This window comes from Gobius niger (genome assembly GCF_951799975.1).
Source record: "Gobius niger genome assembly, chromosome: 5".
Lineage (NCBI taxonomy): Eukaryota > Metazoa > Chordata > Actinopteri > Gobiiformes > Gobiidae > Gobius > Gobius niger.
The window spans coordinates 28,246,046-28,262,842 of record NC_136856.1 but is presented as its reverse complement, the minus strand read 5'-3'; the positions used below and the strand labels follow the sequence as shown (position 1 = coordinate 28,262,842).

The 16,797-nt window shown below is 42.3% G+C and overlaps 1 protein-coding gene across 1 annotated transcript in view; it reads right to left on the bottom strand.

Moving 5' to 3' along the window:
• The window catches only part of pdgfc (platelet derived growth factor c), a gene marked incomplete at its 5' end in the record, with an annotated part of 111,238 nt that extends 97,045 nt beyond the window's left edge, over positions 1-14,193 (bottom strand). The window contains one exon of the mRNA XM_079557302.1: positions 14,079-14,193. Within this exon, the coding sequence (XP_079413428.1) occupies positions 14,079-14,193 (115 nt within the window). The remainder of the gene's footprint in view (positions 1-14,078) is intronic.
• Between the last annotated feature and the right edge of the window lie 2,604 nt (positions 14,194-16,797).

The following is a 16,797-nucleotide window of genomic DNA, read 5'->3' as shown; positions in this document are numbered from 1 at the left end:
TCTGTAAGCTACAGTAAACGTTTAAAATGCACGGCTCTAAATTTAGAGATATGAATTTTATCCCCTTGCAACATCTCTCTTTTTTTACAATATCCACTTATGCCACAAAAGACGATTGCAAAGCCCCCCTTCTGCCTCTGCTAAACCTAATTGCACTTGTGTAATTTCTTCCCCTAGATAAGAATTTATTACTTTTCCTCGAGGACAGTAGAGATTGAAAATGCCTTTACCACAAAAGAACAGTGGTTTTTCGGGGCAATGAAAATCCAATAAACAGAGATTTGGAAGCACAAAGCAAAGGCGGACCCCCGCTGACAGTCCTTATCGGCAAATTAATATCCCCAAAACTTGCTGTTGAAATGGGAGGACGGGTCGAGGAAAGGCAGGAACAATGAGGCGAGGGCAGCCAGGGGAAGTGATAAGAGCAGCATCAAAGAGGGAACAAGCGCTGGACATGAGTGTTTCCTCCGCACTTTGGAGGTCTATTCATGCACGGTCAACCGACCACACCTTCTAAGTTCAGTGCGTTCAGTCGCCACACTGCTACTCCCTCAAGCTGACCTCAAATTCACACTCCCAGTTCTTATATATTCTTATATATATATATATATATATATATATATATATATATATATATATATATATATATATATATATAAGAGTGGTGCGCACTGAATGGGTGCTGCTGCCGGATGCTCTCTCATCGAATGCAATTTCTCCATCTGTGAGATCAATAAAGTATCATCTTATCTTATCTTATATTGTATCAAGTAAGCCAATGTCCTTTTTCGGCATGGTAGTACAGCGGTTAGCGCTCGTGCTTCACAGCTAGAAGGTCCGGGTTCGATTCCCACCTGGATGAGGCTTTTCTGTGTGGAATTTGCATGTTCTCCCTGTGTCTGCCTAGGTTTCCTCCGGGTACACCGGTTTCCCCAACATTTGTATGTATGGTACATTTGTATTAGTGAAAAACATAAAAATGGACAGAACAAATAAATAGGCTTCTTCAGCTGTGTTGACATCCATGGTCCATGGTGAACTCCAGTTAAATGCCCTATTCCTGACATTTTTTGTTGGGTGACATTCTTTATGTCCCATAAAAGTGTAAATTTAAAAAAAAATAAACCAATTTTTGACTCTGTCGTCATGGAAATAGTTCATCACAATCCGGCCAAATGCACCAAATTGGGTCAAGTTGGCCCTGAGCAAAGTGCATGACCATTTAGTAACATTCACGGGATACAGTCCCGTTTGCTTCCACATAGAGAGCTTTTCTCTTGGTAACCCTGACTTGATGATAGCGTGGGGTATTCGAACTGACATCTTCACTTCTTAGGCCTTCCGGGGATCAGGATACTGTTACTAAGCCTTTCATGGTCACAGCTCTGACTGCAGGCAACTGAATCTGCACTACACAAATTCAGCCGGTCCAAAACAAACTTGCGTCTTCACAGAGGATTTGGCTTAAGCCTTTGACTCAGATGGCTTACAAACGTCCTCGCTCACTCGCCGAGGTGGGGAACATGACAACAGCAGGCACACGGCGGCTCGCTCAGTGGGCCAAATTACGGCAGCCCCCGAAGGAAACGTGCTGACAGGCGAGGTCGAACGCACCACAGAAGGTTCAATATAAGTTTGTTTACTGGGGCTTGGTCCACTTGGTCCACTGCTACCTGAATCAGTCTTTGAGTCTGGGTGAAAGTGAGAGCTGTCAGGTCAACTGTAGTGACTGAAGGCACAGTAATGACTCTCGCCAGCCGGGGGCAGTGTGTCAATGTTGGACAGAAACAAGGGAGTGGCCATTGTGCAGTGTGTGTGAATCCATGAGTTTGGGCAATATGTATCACTTTAAACAAAAAAAGAAAGTCCACCTTGACGTGGCAAACGTGGCGGCCATCTTGTGACTGGCCGGTGAGGGTTGCTACAGGGCCTATAGCAATCAATGCAAAACCAGGAGCAACATTTTCATTGATACAACGGCAGAAGGTGAGACACACTCATTGTTTGTGATTGGTTTATTACTTCTAAGTCTCGTATCTCAGTCGGGATCAGGTAATTTCTCTGGAATGTCTCGTTTTTGAGTCGTGTTGTTTAGCCGTATTAGCAATGTTTTCTCCATTCATTCCCAGGGTGTGTGGTTAGCATTAATTGTATCACTGTCCCATGTTGAACAAATATTGTTCATGTCTTGTTAAATGTACAGAAAAACAGTTTTAAAGTTGGAAACAAATGTCATATTTGATATAAATGGAAGTGAATGATTTGAAGGGTTTGGTAGAGGAAATCCATGAATAAATGTAGCTTCAGTCTATGCATCCTAGAAAACTGAAATAGCATTTGCAAAAAACATAAGGTTAGACGCAATAATCAAAGAGTCGTGAAAGAACAAAAAAAAACGATCAAAAACAAGGAAATAAGTGGTATTTCCCATTTGATTACATAGCACTGGGTTAGATCAGTCACAAGATGGGCGCCAGAATTGCCATTTGTTCCAACGTATTACTATGACCACGTCCTATCTAGAGTTTTATTGAATGCACAGCTCTACAAAATCTGAAGGCCTTATTCATAAGACGACAGAAAAATCTACAGCAGCCAAAACAAAACTAATCCAGGAGCCATCCAACTGCAAATCGGTCGTCTTGTTGGTTCTCAGGATTTCATATTCACATCCCAGGACTCCCCTCTCCAGGTTGAACGCCGGAGGGAACCTCCCCTTGACAGGACACAAGAGGTGTCTATGCAGGCTACGTGCTCCTGTGGAAAATCCTCCTAATGGTGCACTGCAGGACACACTTTTCTTAACCTTTGAACAGGCTATTTGTGGATTTGACATTTAAAAATACAAATATTTCATCGCAAGGAAGTTTACAGAGAGGTTGGACTGTTTAAAGAAGGTGTCCACAGAACATAATTTCATCAGGAGGGGAAATCCCCCAATCCAAATACATGAACCAGCCAGTATTTAGACATTTGGAGAAGATAAAGCACAAGGAACTGTGGGATAAAATAGAGACATAGAGGTCTAAGGTCTCTTTTGTCTAAGCAATTTACTTATTTCACTCAATATTAAAAGTGCTTAAGTTGGTGAACATCTCTCCCACTCTGGTAAGTGGATTATAGGCCCTGTACGTGTTGAGGAAGCAACTAAATTAAATTGCTTGTGTCCAAACTCATTCCTAACTTCCAAATTCTGCAGGGATGAGCTTATTATCACAACTTGCTGGGTCATTTTTTACGGTCACTGTCACAGAAATGCTAACAAACTAGCCTGCAACATCATTAAATTCATCCAAATGCTTTATAATTATATGACAGTGTGTAGAATAATACTGTGCACTCAAAAAGGTGTTTATTCGGGTAAGAAGTGCCGTCATGCATGAGCTTAATATAGAAGCTGCAGTTACATGCATGACCTGAGGTGGCAGTAGTGAGTATAAAATGGCTAACTTGCATCTAGCCCCTTGAACAATAGTCTGAAGGACACTTACACTTAATATTGCTAATAAATTTCACACTGAAACACTAAATTGACAAATTGTTTATGGCATAATACAGGAAAATACCATGAATTCCACTGTATTGAGCGCACCTGAATATAAGCCGCACAAAAAAAAAACGCACATATATAACAGATAGTCATGACAACGTGTAAACAGGCAGCAACCTCCCTCTTGCTTGCTACAGCTGCATTTTTTGCCTTTTTCTACAAGCTGTATTTGTGGTTTCTGTCTTCCACATTGTTTTAGTAGATGCTTTTGTATGTCTTTGCCGTGTTTTTTTTTTTTGCTGCAAAGAGTCCATAATGGTCCTGAAGAAAGTAGCTTTTTAGAAGCAAACAAACAACTATAGCTTATCAGCTAAACCCATTCGAGATGTACACATTTCTTCTTCTGAGACACTGAAGAGGCTCCAAGACCCAAGACCAACCCCCACAGCACAGTGGAGGCGTCACAAGAGGAGCTACAGGAAACAAAACATAGACAAACAAGGGGGTATCCGGGCGAGACTCACAGCTAAGCCACACATGCCTTCTATTGTTCTGGCTAATGGACCTCACTGGAGAGCAAAACAGATAAACTGCAAACTCTGATGATGGAGAAGGTGAAAGACTGTTGTGGAGCGGAGGGAGCTGCACAGGGGGAAGAGGAAAGAGGAAGTGGAGGAATAGTGTGAGTTCTGAAATGCTTCAAGTCTGGTGAAGGGATGTGGACTTTCTGACATTCTGATGTGGTCCAGTGAGGGGTGCTCGATTAAGGGCCTATCTCTGTGGCCTGGAGACTAGTTGGAGAACATTTGGAGGCTCGAGTTGCCCACTGGTCACGGAAAAATGTCCAAAATGTTTCCTGAAGACAAGGCGAAGTCTCATTGAAAACGAGCAGGTTTCATTTCAGCGGAGGCACAGAGAGTTTTTGAAGTCTCTGAGGCATTGCAGGGACATTACAGAAACGTCACAGGTTAACAAATATTGTTAGCAATGTTGCCACAACTGCTTGAGACCACGCAGAGACCTTTCAGAGACCTCACGGAGACTTGAGAAAGTCTCAGCTGAAAATAAACCTGTTCTCACACCTCTAACCATCTCCAAGGAACGTCTCGGAGTCACCTTCATTTTCACCCATTCAAGAAGTCACCTAAATACAATTCATATTTCATTCAAAAAGAAAGCTGTTATTTTGCTTATATCATCAGAACTACACTCTGTTGCCCCCATTGGCCATTCCATCCCTGTTTAGCGTAGAGCCGGTCCAGACGTCACTCTACAATGATCTGCCAACATTTCTGTGTAAATGTTGACCTCTTCTTCCCAGACTGAGGTGATATGTATGATATGTGATACGTGTCCTCCTCTAGTTCCCTTTTTGACCTGTGTAGTTTCTTTGATGGTTTTAATTCACCCAAGCATGGCGTCTACCTCCGAGCTGCCCCGCGCTATGATTAACTGCCCAGCGCTGCCTTCATTCACCCGAGCGTATCCATCGAGCGAGAACCACCTCCAACGCAGCAGCCGCGGCAGCTTTCCCATGATCTGCCTCTCCACCATCTGACCTGAATTACTCAATGAACTCAGATCCAACATCTGCCCCACTTTATTTCACCATTTGAAGAGCCAAATGAAAACAGCTACACTGGCAGGTGAAGTCTATTCTCAGGCCACACCAGAACTAAGCCAAACCCAAACCAAAAATATACATATCCAAAAATTAATCTGGCTCAGGATACTGTAGTTATTGCTCACATAACATTTCAAAAGAGGAATACAGTATTTGTTTATCCGGTTTAGTTGAGCATTCACTTCTGTTTGGCTCCAATGAATTCTTTGCTCCAGACCTAATGCTAGTGACTTTCCGTCAGCCAGCTTAATCTTAAGTAATTTATTATTTTATTTTTAAAGACACCGCTACTAGCTCATAGGTAAATAACAGGACAGGAAGAGCAGCGCCCCCCCGAGGATCCACTCGGAAGTCACGTGACGTTATGGGGGAGTAGTGACAAAGAAAAATATCAAATGAGGAAAAACAAAATTCTGAAGATATACAATAATTAACTATGTCCTCCCCAGAGTAAAAGACACATACACTTAAAAAAATAATTAAAAAGTAAGTAATTATGTCGAAACCATAGGAACTATATTAAGATACTTTTTTTTTTCGTCATGGTGACACATAAATAGGCACAGCAGCATCTTTTGCCTTTTACTGTTTTGCTGGATGCTTTTGTATGTCTTTGCCGTGTTTTGTGAGGTTCAGCGGATTTCCATGGTGGTCCTGAAAAAAGCAGTTTTTTGAAAGTAAACAAACAGCTAGCTTACTAGCTAAAGACATTTGAGACACACTTCTTGTGAAACACTGAAGAGGCACCAAGAGCCCCCACACCTGCAGCAGAGAGGAGGCATCACCAGAGGAGCTACAGGAAACAGGGAAGGGACAAACGAGGAGAAGACGGTGAAAGACTGTTGTGGAGCGGAGGGAGCTGAGCAGGAGGAGGATGAAGGAGAAGGAGGAGGAGCTGACCCACAGTGGCGGTGCGGCTCAGGACTAGTATCTGAACACTATTTCATTATACAGTTGTACAATGACAAATAAACCACTTACTTACTTACTCTCTTACTTACTTGTACTGTCAGAGGATTGTACCAGGCTCCTATCGCACTTCCAGATTAAAAACAGAGTTAAAAGGGTTCGAAACCGCTTACAATAACATTCAGAGAAAGTTGGACTCCTGCTGCATACATTTGGAGTACACTTTCACCTACAGAAAACCGCAATGTTTGTTCTAGCGTCCAAACTGGTTGTGTTGTAAAAAAAAAAAAAAAAAAAAAAAAAGCCCAGATTCTTGACTGACATTGCACGGAAGCCATTACTCCATTTGGCAGAAAAATAAATATAATCCCGCAGCAGATGTCGGGGGGAAGCCGTATTGTAAAGGAATATATAGATTTATGTAGTGGTCACGCATGACTTTATATTATTTCATAGTAGTCCAAGCTTTCAATGGCGGAACTTTTGAAGAGGTTTTGGCAGCCGCGGTCGCCTACAATAAAATATGACTTGCGTAGACTTTGAACGTTATTAGAGTTCATAGTAGATTTTTATTGCCGATAAGTAAACGGCTCGTTATAGGACATAAAAATGATGACTTTATAAATGTTGCTGCAGTTGGCTATGGTCTAAAGATATGTTATGGCTCCAAACCTGTTTCCGTCTCTCGTCTGACTTAGAGATAGTTCCTGCAGCGCGCCACAGATGGGGGGCATCCAAGGTTGGCTGTCACTTTGCTTTTTATAGCCACACTAGAGGGCGCTGTGATTTGATATTGTTATTGAACATCGAGTTTAACATCCTGATTCTCCTGCGCTCAAAAAACATTAAAGTGAGAAGATTTGTCTTTTTCTGGGCAATCTTTCAAGGCTGAAGTTTTTATTTTAAGTGATCGTAAATGTTATCCTGGACAACCTGGTCTTGCACATTGATGTGAAGTAAGTACCGGATCTCAGCAACTAATCGGAGTATAGTGTCCTCCCACATTGACCAATGAGACAAGCTTTTTCTATGAACCAGCCTGTCAGGTCCAATCAGGAGGGGGAGGGGGAGGGGGAGGAGCTTGATACTTTGGAAAATGATGTTCTTGCCCTCCTCATTTTCCAAACTTATGCTCTATTCGCACAGACTTTTTTCTGGAAATGACTGAGAGATAATGAACACTGAATGATGACGACAAGCCTTTTATTCATTCGTGATGCGAGCGCTAACTCTCAGGTTTGTGTTTATTGAGCTTTGCTTTAGCGAGAGAAAGGCTCCAATGAACGACATCGGCGTTAGGTCTGTGGGATTTTGCTCAGACCATAAAACAGCAGATTATTTTCTTCTTTAATCCATTCATCCAAACTATGCAACTGTGTATTTGTACTGTGTTTATCTACTCTTTTTAAATGGATGGAAAAACATACATTTTGGTTGGAGTAAAGCTTTGATAGCATGATGTTATTACTATAGTTTAAATGTTGGTAAAAAGACATTTTAAATCGATGTTGCCCTCATTCAAGATTCAACATTTTCCATTTGTCAAACCACTTGAATGATTTGAAATTATATTTCTCTCATCCTTGATTGTGGAGCGGGGGAGGGGGAAGAAGGGTGGGAGGGAGGGCAGGGAGTTCAGCTTCCCGATGGCCTTGTAACTGCGTGTGTTTACTGTAAAAACACATCCTCTGTTCATTGCTAGCAAAGAGCTTCGGCAGTAAAAAAAAATCCGCTGAACTCCACAAAAACATGGCAAAGACGTACAAAAACATCTTGAAAAACAATGTGGATCACGAAAACTGCAAATGCAATTCACAGATAACGGTAGAAACGTCACCTTGTCAAGAGAGCGAGAAGCCGCAGCCTGTTTACACACTGCCATGTATACATTATTACGCTGGTTAAACACTTTCACACGGGACTAGAATCACCTGGGACCTCGGCGTTTGCCGAATTACCCCTAGGTCAAATTGGGAGGACGTTTTACCTTCCAAATTACTGACATGGCAGATTCGCACGTGAGGTTCCTTAATTCTAATGATTGTGTATGAAGGGTGCAAATGTCTAAACTCTTTATCCATCTGGATTTTCTCAGAATGTTGCCTTGATTGACCTTTTTGGAGTCTTTTCCCATTTCTGTTCAGTCTTCCTCTTATCATTATCATCATTATTACTCCAACTCTATTTTAAATGTTTTTTTGTGAAAAGACAGCAGGTTTGGCCATGGCAGACTTCCTCTCTGACCCTGCTCACCTCAGCCTGTCTTAATCTGCTCATCTTAATCTGCAGCAGCCTGGCCTGTGATCACTGGCCGCTCGGCATGTTGCATACCTTCACCTTGTTGGCACACGCGCTGTTTGGGGGCAACAGACCGCCGCTTTATGGGATTACCGCTGCAAACATCTGAGCGATGTTTGCTAATACGCGGCCCGCACGGGCAGTCTGGCGGGGCTGGACACATTGCCTTTTAGGGGAAAGAAGACGACTGGTCTCGTAGATATAGGGTGAGGTTAACGTAGATGACCAGAGAGATTTGAAAACAGGGAGTAGAGCCTGTAGAAGGTGTTGTACAACTGCATTGCCAGCAAATCACAGGTGAAAGGCTAATGTAAACCATGGAGCTGTTATCCATTAAAGGTACTATGCACAGCAATGGTCACATAATAAAAAAGTTGGGCTTCATGCTGTACGTTGGGCACCCCAACACACATTTTTTTTAAGCCTATTGCAGAGAATATGCCTGTCTTGCAGCACAAAGCATAATAATGATCACATTAATGCTTTAAATGCATTAATGCCATAGATTAGCATGGAGCAGGCATCTCTCTGGGGGCATAGGTGCAGAGGCGGGGCCCATTGAAAAGCGCTGTCAACAGAAAAGCGCTGACAGTGACAGAGCTGAGTGTGCAGATATGACGATTCCCCATATGTTTGTCAGGTTCATCTACATAATGCATGTTTTCGTGTTAACGGGCTGAGGAACAGCACACAGAAGAAATGTTAAAGAGAAGAAGCCACTTCGTTACACTACCGGTCAACTTTCTGTATTAGGCCACGTGTCACACAACCGATCACTCTGTAATCCAAATGTAGCCATTTCCTTTCTGGGAGACAGACAGTACAACATTGCAAAGCTTTACGTAGCATGTTCTCAAAAATGAGGAACAGGGAAACATCAGAATTTGTACAGATTATTTTCACCTATAAATTATTCTAAAACAAGTCCATAGAGCAGTGGTTCCCAACCTCTCTTGCCTCATGCACCCCTTGAGTCATGTTCAACTAAACTGTTTTCAGAATGAAGCTAAAATACTCCCAAATTCAAATGTCTTACTGAAAAATCATCAGTACAAACGAAAACATAATCTTGGCCCTTTGTCATAAAACTTTGGAGACAACTCTTTTCCCATTACCGACAACAAACCTTTCGAAGTACTCGTGTTTTCGGATCAAACTGGGGCGCTAAAGCGGCTTTACATTCTTGAGATGGCTGTGTCTGGAGTGCGGCGATGAGCCAATTAGCCGTCGAAGCAGCAGACAGACCATCGCTGTCATCTTCCATCTCCGTGAGCCGCTACTGGGCAAACGCTCCGGCCCCGGGTTAAGTTTCCCCACCGCACGCACACCGCATCTGCAAATGTCATTCACAATCTGGCAACCTGCTCTACGCCTGTGCACAACTCGCCGCAATGGGATATCGGGGACTGAATAAAACATGACTTCAGCGACGGTGTTTACATCTGCGGTCCGTGTTTCTGCGCCATGGAGAAGCCATTGGCTGTGACCCGGGCGGACAAAGAACAAGAAGTACTACAACAGTTACGACTACTATAGCTCTACAACTAGTACAGTTACGACTACGACGACTTCATCCTCCAACTTCCTCAAGCCTGACCACATACAGCCAACAACGCAAGCAACAGTGTAAGTGGAAACAATTATTTGACCTTGATTTAGCCAGAGCCCTCTGAATGTCAATTTCAAGGGAGTCCTGGCACCAGAGGGGACCCTATTGTGCATGTTTTAGTGGTGGGGGGAAACCAGAGCAGCCAGAAGAAACTGGCAACTCCATGCACACATACACCGGCCCGCGATCCAACCACAAGAACATTCGCCACGAAGCATTTTGAAAAGCAGATGGTCATTGGATGAGTCAAAATAGACCACAATGCATTGGGAGAGTCGTCGGAATCACTGCTGTGTATTTTTTATGAATCTACATAGAAGTTGTTACGATGAGAAGTCGTTAACGCTAGCTGCTAACCTTTAGCTTGAGCTGTTAAAGCAGAACTAAGTAACTCATGCCCCTAGAGGCCATAAGCGCCACTGCAGGTGTCGTAGCATGTTGCGGTTTTTTACTCATTAATTGTCCGTGAGAGTAAATACTACACTGACAGAAAAGACAAAGGGAGAGAGGGATATTGTACATCCAATTACACAATGGAGATACATTTTTTCATTCAAACTTGGCAATACTGTTTAAGTGGCGCTGGCCTGCAGTTAGCCTTGCCCGTTAGCCTGTCAGCTTCTTCTTCGTGATTCCATTAGTGTGCATTGGTGACTCCGACCCGTAGACAGGAAAAGTTGCAATTGTGGTTTTCTGACTAGAGACACCAGGGGGAGATGAAAGACCCCCCAATCATTCCATCAACACGTGTATTACTCCAAGAGAGAATACGAAAAGGATTTATTAAGGTAAACAAGTTACTTACTGCTTTAAATGATCAATAGCTTCCTCTCTCGGGCAAAATGCAATCATATTAACACATAAATCTGAAAAAGTCTCTTGAATTTGGTTGGTGTTTATCGCAGAAATCCATTATTATCAAAGTTAAGCGAACTTACAGTCGATGTAGTGCACTCATCCTGCGTCGAGGAAAAACTAGTGAGCAGCTTGTCCGAATCCCCGACACAATGAGTTGCAGTTTCAGCACAAAGACTGATGTACCGTAAATTTTGCAGTCGATGTAACGACAAACCAGATCAAACATAGAATAAAGTGTAAATTCAGGTGTTTCCAATGACCGAAATACAGTACAAAAAGGAAAAATATGAAAAGTCATTGTTCGAGATTTCGCATTGCAAGTGCAAACCTTCGATGGGCAAGTCAGAATCCACCGAACACTAAGTCAGTGTCCAAGTCAAAGAACTCATTTAAGAAGCATGTTTCTTATTTTACTTCACACGGAGTAATCAGCAGGAGCGGTCAGCGTTAATCTGATCGGACGTAGCTTTCCCCTCTACCGCTAAACACGCCGACAGCCCCGGTGCTGGGCTGATCAATATCTTTCTCACTGATCAAGGCTACAAAGGCAGATGAAATGTGACAGAGGCTTCAAAGACTTTTCTAGACCTGTAGGTTTAGAATAAACGAGATCAAGATCAACGTTTGGGTGATTGAAAACTGTAAACAGGAGCGTCATGTCCTCCGCATTTGGGAAATTGGCCCAACATTCGAACCCGGGACCTTCTACAGCAACTGTACTACAGGAACTAGCAACCAGCAGTTATTTCTACTAAATCAGGACAATTATCCTTAGCACTCAATGAAAAAAAAATAGACTAAATTTCATCAGTGATCATTTTGTCCAATACAAAGCAAATCAATAAATAGATCAATAAATTGGACTACTCTTTGTGGAGATGTATTTGGTAGCACTTTAAGAATAACTACACCTTATTAGTGTGACTAACACTTAATGACTGCTTAACAATGAACAAGTCAAGTGTGTGAAGAACTATTCATTATGAGTTTGGCATTGACTGTAGTTGTTAAGAAGTTATTAAGGGTTAGTTAAGACTAAATAAGGTGTAGTTATTATAAAGTGTTATTGCGTAATCTTTCGATTTCAATGAGGACCTATCTACATGCGTTTTGTGCGTTTGTTGCAAAAAACATGACTAACTCATCATAGTTGATTAAAGAAGCGTGGAAGAAGAAACTCGTAGGTATGTTTAAAATGTCCTCACTTACTGCTAGCGCTTATTTCTTTATAGAGCTTGAGAGTGTTTCGCCAAGACCGCTAAGTATTCTGGGATATGCGATACATTCCATGACAATAAACTTAATATGCCGTGTCCAAATGTCCACCCTCCAGTGTAGTGGGCAACGTGCTCCAATCACCAACAGAAAGAGTGCGCTTAATCAATTCTAAAGTGAACTGCAATAAACACCGGCCAAATCCAGTTTCATATTTATGGATAAACATTTATCAGTTGTTGTTGGTGTTGTCTTTCCTAAAACTGGTAGTCTCATCCTGAAATGCGAGCTGATTTTACAGATATATTTCATTATTTGATGACAAGTTTGGATGGAATTTAAAGCTGATGACCACAGAAGGGAAGTTGAGGAGCTGCTGGGTGTTTGTGGAGTTCCTAGAAGTCTACAGCGATGGGGGTAAGTCAGCACACTGAGAGCAGGGATGTTTATTTTCTTTGCGCTTCATCTGTTGTAGTTTACACACAGCGACATTAACCTGGATATAGCCTGGCATCATCGTGCATTTAGTTAATGTGTTTGCCCATCGTCTGCTTAAAGTAGTCATATCGGTTGTTTTACTGCAGTGCTTTCTTGTAGCGGTTGCCTTCTGAGTTTGCTGTTGTGTCAGCTCTGGGTCATAGACTGAAGGTAAGTGCTGGTTCTGAAGCTGTAGTGACTTATGTGGCTAAAACAGGCTTATGTTTACACCAATGTGCCAAATGAGCACTTTTTCTGGCAGTATTTTTCGTACCTTAGTAATTACTTTGTCCAGCAACGAGTTACTTTTATCATACTGTTACTCAGTTACCAACGCAGTTACTTTTGTGGAGAAGTAATAGATGACTATTACTATTACTTTTTTTCGGCAACTTTCCCAACACTGGTAATGAGTTATCTAAATAGTTCATGAACATGTCGCTGTCCACTGTTCTCCGATCAATCTTGCAATAGACCCGTCTAGTGACCATTGCTGCTCTCTCCTTGCATTGTGGGGAATTTTGAGTGCATAACTGTGTTCTCTCTGGCCATTTGGACACAAAATGGCCTGACCTCTATAGTGCACTGTATATAGGATAGTGTATAGGGTATAGTGTGGACATTCGGACACACACACGCAAAGAGATTTAAAAATGTGTTGAATAATCATTCATACAAAAGCATTTGGACACATTACTATCCCCATTCAATCCCAATGTCTCTGTCCCGATACACAACACCCCACTTCCACACTAACCCTGTTCTTAAGTCACACTTATTTGTTTATGCACTGAACCCTATAAGCACCTTTGTAGGCTCTGTATATCCCATAGGCTCCGGCGCAGCCAGCATTGAGCAAACAGAAGCACTGAACTTGATCGTGCACTACATCGGCCGGGGGAAAATGACATCGCCCGGAGCCACTCGCACAGAATGAATGGACCCCTTTTTTTGCGATCACAGGCTGAACCTTTCCCCGGGGACATGGAATTTCAGAGGGTTTTCCCCCCTTTTCCAAACAAGCGGCTACGCTTTAAAGCTGCAAGGTAATGTCGGACTTCCTATGCACACCATAGAGGTCTCAGTGGCCCATGGCTTGGTCCTTATTACTGTCTATAGATCAGGATTGGGTTGGAAAAAACAAGGACTAGACCAGCTATAAACCAAGACTAAATCACGTCTGAAGTCGGTCTGAACTTTGACTAAACCAGATTTGATCAAGAACGAAACACTTGGTCAAAACCACAAACTTGAATGAGTTGTATATCACTAAAGTGAATGTGCATATGACAAATCCTGTCTGAAAGGTCCTGAATAACTTAAATTAAGGCGGGATATTTTTCATTTCAGTAATTTGTAAGATTTAGACTTTTTGCAATGCAGGTCTAAATTGAGATGAATTAGGACTAGCACTAAACTTGTGCTTAACTTCAAATAGGTAGGACCAAAACCCAAAGTCAGCGTACAATCCTGCAAACGTTCGGATAATGCTGTGAATGAAACGGCCTCATTCACAGCAATCCCAACACAACTTTATCCCATGCATGTTTTTTTTGTTTTTTTTTCTCTCCACAAAGCGCGCAAACAGTGCCACTTACCGTTCTGCTCCTTTATCGCCGTGAGCTGAAACTTGCTGACATGACTCGACTCCGCCCTGGATCCACAGTGTTGGAGAAGAAGCGATGTGAGGAGGAGAGCCGATGGAAGGATCATTTGGATGGAGTGGAGTGCGGTGGTCGTTTTGGGGGAAAACAAAGTTAAAAAAAAAAAAAAAAAAAAAAAAGTTGTATAGCCTATATCAGCAGACGCGCGGACCCCTGTGCGTAATTGGGCACATTTGGAGAGGACAGCGCCAGAGTAGAATCCACATAATCCCTTTTCATCAGCGCGTATCCAAATGGTTGAAGTTTCTGGACGTGTTGAATCCTACTCAAGAGCTGTCGTGCGTAAAGCCTGCGCGCACCTGTTGAATAAAAGTTGCCCAATGTTGCCCCAAAAACGCGTCCTTGCGGCAAGAAGTCATCTGAAGCCTAAATGCACGTGAGTTTTGGTGCAGTTGCAAGTTGTGTAGTTCCAAAAAATAGTTCCCTGGAGAGAGAGCGACGTGATTCCAAAGTTTGTCAGGACGCGTGTTGTCTCTCCTGGGAGAGAGTGGAGAGAAGTGTGCGCGCGCTGTGCTCTGCTCTGGCCTTTTAGGAAACTGCCAACACACGGCACAACAGGTGCTGTGCGTAAAGTACTACAAGATCCCGGCCCATGCTCAGACTCAGGAAACTCCCCCGAAACGTTAACCATTGCGCTGCTGTTACTGCTGCTGCTGCTGCTGGCCGCCGCCTCGGCCAATCAGAGCGCGACAGACTCGGTACCCATTCAAACTTCGGGGTAAGTGGAACAAGGCAGAGTCAGCGGTTTTTAGTCAAGCGCAGAGTGTATGTGTATAGCGTGGTTGTAAGGCACAGGCAGAGATTTTTAATGTGAAAATAAAAGGGGAAAAAGGGGAAGTAAAGCAATCATCAATAGGTTGGTGATAACAAAGTTGTAATAAACCAACAAAAGAACAAAGGATACATAAAATCATTCAACTGCCCATGATACAAACAACATTTCAACATCTTCAGATCAGATTTTGTTGTATTTGTTTAATGGTTTTGTATAGATTTTAGAAATTGTAGATTGTAGAGATTTTAGTTTGAATAGCATTGTAAAAAAAAAAAAAAGCCTCTTAACCCACACCTTAACCGAGTGCATTTTCTCCATTTGGGCTTTACCCAAATCTAAGCTACTTGACTCAAGAGCTTTCCAGTGTAACTCCTAATTTGAAAGCTAAAAGATCTACAACAATTATCAAAACTTTTTTGTTGCGTTGCTGTGTCTAAGTCACATTTTTGTCTCTTTTTCAACACTTTTTTTGTCACTTTTTCATTGCTTTGTCATTGCATTTTCATTGCGTAATTTATAAAAAAAAATGGGCAGCCCGGTGGCACTGGGGCTAGTGCTCATGCCATGAGAAATTAGATTTAGATGTATTTTTTTTATAGGCAAAAAAAAGCTTTATATGATGCTTAGCCTATACAAACGTTTTTATCGCCCCGCCATTACTTTATTTATTTAGTTTGGTCGGGAAGTGCATACGTAGATACATGTATGTAAACATGCCACGCTGGATTGTATCCTGAGACTAATTTTCATCCGTTGTCCCACACTCTCTCAAACCCACTCTTATTCATAAAGGCTTACGTTTTTAATAGTAGGGGAAACCGGAGTACCCGGAGGAAACCTACACAGACACAGGGAGAACATGCAAACTCCACACAGAAAGTCCATGTGAGAATTGAACCCGGACCTTCTAGCATGAGCGCTAACCGCTGCGCCACCATGCCACCATTCACTTGACAATATAAATGCAGTGGGATCGAAAGAACATTTTGACCTTGGGAAAGGAACCAGCAGCTTTGCAGTGGGTGGACACCTGCTTTGCACACTGCGCTAATACCACACAAATATGCAAAAAAATGACATCAAACAAGCTGGTTACGAACGCTGTTGCTTTTATTGTGCTCTCCAAACCCCATGGTAAACATGCTTCAAAGGTACACTGCACCTGCACATATTGAAAACACGTGTGAGCGCTAAAGTTCCTGCTGGGTTGAGGAAAGCAATTACCCAAAACATCAATGGAGGAATCAACAGGGAGCATGTGACCACTAATCAGAGGGGGAAATTGTCTCTGTGGTGCCCTGTGTGACTTGTAAAGTTGTCAATAGTGCGCAAAAAGTTTAGTGGACGATTGCAGAGGCTGTTATTTGTCTGCAGAAATAAATTGAGCCGTGCGAAAGGAACACTTTCTTCTTTATATTACACTGCATTCCAAATTATTATGCAAATTACATTTTTCTCAGATTTTCTAAACTGTGAACTCAAATGAGAGTCAGCATCATTTTCAAGCCTTTAACTGTTAGAGGATCATTTAAATGTGATTGAAAAAGCTTCCCAGTGATTATGCACAGCAACGTTTCAATACATTGTATAGGTTGTAAAGAACTGAAACTGGTCATTTGTTGAATTTGTAGCATTAGGAGGTCATATTTGCTGAATTCAAAAGCTATTTCAATCAAACAAAATGTCAAGTTATATTTTAACATAGGAGCCCTTGTGTGATAGCAGCTTCAAAATTCTTAAATCCATTAAACTTGTGAGTTTTTGGACAGTTTCTGCTTGGATTTCTTTGCAGGATGTCAGAATAGTCTCCCAGAGCTGCTGTTTGGATGAAAACTGCCTCCCACCCTCAAAGATCTTTTGCTTGAGGCTCCAAAGGTT